The sequence below is a fragment of the Galeopterus variegatus genome, unplaced genomic scaffold, assembly GCF_000696425.1.
Source record: "Galeopterus variegatus unplaced genomic scaffold, G_variegatus-3.0.2 Scaffold6956, whole genome shotgun sequence".
NCBI lineage: Eukaryota > Metazoa > Chordata > Mammalia > Dermoptera > Cynocephalidae > Galeopterus > Galeopterus variegatus.
This window is the reverse complement of record NW_007733067.1, coordinates 13,612-18,224: the sequence shown is the minus strand read 5'-3', so window position 1 is coordinate 18,224 and position 4,613 is coordinate 13,612. Positions and strand designations below refer to the sequence as shown.

The following is a 4,613-nucleotide window of genomic DNA, read 5'->3' as shown; positions in this document are numbered from 1 at the left end:
ATTTCTTTTTTTTTTATTTTGGTGGCTGGCTGGTACAGGGATTCAAACCTGTGACTTTGGTGTTATAAGTCTGTGCTCTAACCAACTAAACTAACCGACCTATAAGCATAATTTCTAATATTCTTTTAGCTCTTTGCACATGCTAAGGGCTTCAACTGCATCATCACAGCCAATCCTATCATCAACAACCTATGAGACAGGTACCTTTTATCCCCATTTTACAGAACAAAAGACTGAGGCCCAGATGGTAGAAACCACTTGTCCAAATGTACATGGCTAACAAGTTTCAGAGTCAGGAAGCAAGGCCTGCCAGACTCCAGGAGCTGCCTTTTTAACCTCTCCCAGGCTGGGGGAGAGTGGGAAGTTCCCCTGAAGGAGGTGCGCTTGCCTGGGCCATGAAGGATGAGTCAGAATTTGACAAGTGAGGAGATTCTGTGCATGGCCTCCCATTCCTCCCCGAGAGGTCTGGTCTGGGGATTTAGGACTCGTGGTTGGATGGAAGAGCTTCCTCAGCCCCGGGGCTTAGGCCAAGGGGAAGAATGGGTACTCACCTCGGGATGAATACACAGGTTCTTACGGGAGCTCAGAGCCAGCCCCAAAAATGGCAGCTTCTCGCCCTCCTGCTTCTCATAGAAGTTGAGCAATTTGCGCAGCTCTTCAATCACCTGCTCCAAAGTGGAGGAGAAATTTGTGCTCACTGGAAGCACAAGCTCCTGTCCTGTCAGGATCCAGCCTCTTCCCCAGCTTCCCAAACACCCCCCAGCCCCAGGCTGGTGAGGGTAACCAGGGGAACCGATGGAGCCCGGGTGAGAGTACGGGATGGAGCATCTGGATCAGCCCCGCTCACTTTCTCAATCTCCGGCACAGTCCTTGAGCAGTAGATGAGTTTGGTCACCTCCAGAGGATATGCCTGCCAATGACAAGTGGGCTCAGCCCCTGTCTGGCCCCTTCCCTCTTCCCCCTCTATGGGCTCTGTGGGTCACTCACTCGCTGGTATGCCATGATCAGGGCCAACAGGGACACTGTCTTTCCAGTGCCGGAGGGCATTTCCAGGACTCCATGACCCTGCGTGTTAGGAGCGGGAGGGACAAGACACAAACTCTCAGAATCTTGGCAACACAGGTACTGGCAGATTAGCTCAGTTGGTTAGAGCATGGTGTTGATAACACCAAGGTCCAGGGTTCAATTTATTACTGGCCAGCCGCCAAAAAAAAAAAGGATCTTGGGAACACAAACTCTGGGGACTTCCCACCCAAATGCCACCACTTGGGAACTGCAGGACAACACAGGAGTTAAAAGGCTGGGCCCCAGGGGCAGTAAACCCCATTTGAACCCCATTTCTGCCATTTCCTTACTGAGTAGTCTTAAGGCAAGTACCTTTACCTCTCTGGCCTCAGTATCCTTATCTCTAAAATGGGCCTAATAAGAAGTTCTTCTTCATAGAACGACTATGAGGATTAATGAGAAATTGTGGATTAAATATTTAGCATAGTATCTGATATACAGTGAACTCTTTTTCTTTTAGTTTAGCAAAACCTTCCACAGCACTGACTCTGTGTTTGGCACTATTTCTAAGTATCTTACAACAGGGTTTCTCAACCTCATCTCTACTGACACTTGGGACCAGACAACACTTGGTTGTGGCGTCTGTCCTGTGCACTATAGGATATTTAGCAGCATTCGTGGCCTCTACCTGCCAGATGCCAGTAGCACCTCCCCTCCGCTGGTGTGACAACCCAAAACATCTCCAAACATTGCTAAATGTCCTCTGGGGTTCAAAATCGTCCACAGTTGAGAACCACTGCCTTACATGTATTAACTCATATAACCCTTACAACAACCTATGACATAGGACCTATTATTTACTATTCCCAGTTCACAGAGGTGTAAACTATGGAGCAAGGAGGTTAAATGATCGGTCTAAAGGCACACAGCTGGTAGCCTGTGGGTCCAGGATTCCAATCCAGGTAGCAGACTCTAAAGTCTCTATATTCCTAACCACTGGGAGACTCAGCGTTGCATAAATGTTAGCTGCTGCTATTAGAAACCACTAATATTTTATAAAACGGAAGATTCTGGAGTTTCATAAAATAAAAACCGAGGTTCCCAGGGACCTCGGATCTGTAAAATCTAGACATCCTGCAATCTCAGTTTTAGACCGACCCGCGGCAGCCCCACCAGCCAAGCGGGCAGCGGCGGGCCGGGCCCACCCACCTTGGCGTCCAGTGTGCGCTTGAGCTCCCGCATGTAGGAGAACTGCTCCGGGTAGATGTAGTCGTACGGGAAGTACACCAGCAGCCCGTCCACGTTGAGCCTGGCGGCGGGGACTGCTGGGTCAGTGCCCCGTCCCCTCAGCCCCTCTCCAGCCTCCGCACTCCACCGCCGCCGGGCCCCGAGGGGTTACCTGCCCTGCACCGGCCCGCCGGTTCCCCCGGATATACCCTCGGTGTCTCCTCGCTACCATCACCGTTACCGCCCTGCTGCTCCCCACAGTTAACCCCACTGCACCCTTTCAGCTTCCCCTGTCCCCGCGGGGCCCCAGGCACGCCCACCGGTCCCCCCATCTTCCAGAACCCCGCGCCAGCTCACGAGCCACGACCCCCACCCCCCTCTCACTTCATGGCGCCGGCCTCGGCATGCAACGGCGACGACCCGCCTCCCTCATGAATATTCAGCGGGAGGCAGGGCCGTGGGCGCCCTCGAGGGGTCGCTCCACCTTCGTCATGACTCCATTGGCTAATCCCACCCGTCACTCCGCCAGGACAGCGCCAATCGGATGCTGCGCGTGCGCACGGAAATACGAGGGCGGGCGTCGGGGAGAAGGGGACTCGCAGGCGTTGCTGAGGATCGCCGAGGGCCAAGAACAAAACCTGGGAGGAAGACAGCCGAGGGAATCGATCCCATTCATCAGATTCGGTCTTCCCTGACTGAGTACCGAATAGAGTCTAGGGGAGAACGTCTGGGGAATTGGGGGGCCCCTCGAGGCCCTCAAGTTAGAAATGGCTTCGCCGAACCAGACAAATACGCATTTATAAAGTGCCTGCTGTGGGATAAATAACTTATAAATAGCTCCTCCTATTTATTAAGTACCCACTGTCTTCCAGATGCTGTGCTAGGAGTTTTAATCAGGCACTAATGGAAAGAAACTGTAGTTTGGTGGCTAAGGCGTGGGCTGTGGAACCAGAATGCCTGGGTCCAAATGCAGAATACCTGGCTCCATTGTCTATTAACTGTGTGACCTTAATCAAATTACTTCTCTGGGGTTCCACTTTCTCTTCTGCAAAGTAGGAACGATTAGGCTATCACAATGTAGGTGACGCTTAAATTAACCCACATAACGCAGTTAAAACGGGGCTTAGCATATAGTAAGCATTCAATAAATTTTAGCTTTTATTTGTTCAACAAATACCTGTGGGGCATCTACCGTGTGCCTGACCCTGTGCTGGGCTCTGGGAACACAAAGGTGGCTATGACAGCCCCAGCTGCTGTTCTCAAAAAGCAGATAGTAAACATACAGATAAACTCTTTTGCATGCTCTCTCTCTGCTTCCACCATCTTGCAGTGCGAGACCCCTGGGTCATTGTCACCACCACCAGATGGACTTTGGACTTCCCAGCCTCAGAAACTAGCCAAGTGGTGTGAAAAGTTTATGTCTTCTGCCCCCAGCCTTTAGTTTTGGAGGCCAGGAAGTCCAAGTTACAAGGGACACATCTGGTGAGGGCCGCCTTCTTGGTGGGAACACTCCACAGGGTCCCATGTCAACACAGCGTGTGGGGAAAATAGGATAATTTAGTCAGGCTCCCTGGCTCAGGCCTGCTTGGAGGTGGAGCTTCTTCTTGGTGGGAACACTCCACAGGGTCCCATGTCAACACAGGGTGTGGGGAAAATAGGATAATTTAGTCAGGCTCCCTGGCTCAGGCCTGCTTGGAGGTGGAGCAGCACATTTCTTGTAAACAAGTTATGTGGGTGGAGTTAGTGCGCATGTGCATAAATGTATCTTTTTAGTTTTGTTGCTATTGTGTGTTCCTGAGTTTGTGAAGCAGCACTGGTGGGCAGAGCTCAAGTCTAAAAATAGAGCATGTTTACTCTGCTGGCAGCTGCTCAGTTTTTCTTTGGACTTTGCTGGTAGCAGTTGAGCTTCTGAGTTTCTCTTGGTCCTGCCCAGCTCCTAGATGTGTGTGTGCTGAACAAAGACTGCTCCTTCTTCAACCGAGGCTCCAAGGACCTTTTTTCTGGTTACCTAGCTCATAGACCTGCGTGTGAAGGGTTTGTGAATGGGCTCGAGGGGTCTGTGAGCACCGGACCCTAGCCCTAGCTCTACACAGGGTATCACATGCCTCCTGAAGTTCGCCATCCTCGGTACTAAAGTAAAGCCCTGCGGTCTTCCTATTCTGCTCTCCAGTCTCATCCACACCTGGATCCTGGGGTTCTTCTTCCTGTGTATTCTTCCTTGTTTTGATAGATTTTATTCTCCAACAGCTTTCTTCTGTATAAGTAAACTATTTCAGTCTATAAACAACAACAAAAAACAAACAAAAAAAAACACCCCAGCCTGCGGTGATAAATTGTCAATCCGTTTTATCCACACAGTGAACCAGCCCCGTGTTTGCTGG

At 50.9% G+C, this 4,613-nt stretch overlaps 1 protein-coding gene across 4 annotated transcripts in view; it reads right to left on the bottom strand.

Annotated features, from left to right (window-relative positions):
- ERCC2 (excision repair cross-complementation group 2) overlaps window positions 1-2,695 on the bottom strand; it is a 36,307-nt gene extending 33,612 nt beyond the window's left edge. For 3 of the 4 annotated variants that reach the window (XM_008591474.1, XM_008591473.1, XM_008591477.1), the window contains exons 1-5: window positions 2,617-2,695; window positions 2,215-2,314; window positions 988-1,065; window positions 848-910; window positions 552-665 (exon numbers count right to left, since the gene is read on the bottom strand). In XM_008591474.1, coding sequence (XP_008589696.1) covers window positions 552-665; window positions 848-910; window positions 988-1,065; window positions 2,215-2,314; window positions 2,617-2,621 — 360 coding nt within the window. In that variant the 5' untranslated portion in view covers window positions 2,622-2,695. Of the gene's footprint in view, window positions 1-551; window positions 666-847; window positions 911-987; window positions 1,066-2,214; window positions 2,315-2,404; window positions 2,528-2,616 lie in introns of those variants that run through there. The other variant, XM_008591476.1, reaches the window with a different exon arrangement.
- Between the last annotated feature and the right edge of the window lie 1,918 nt (window positions 2,696-4,613).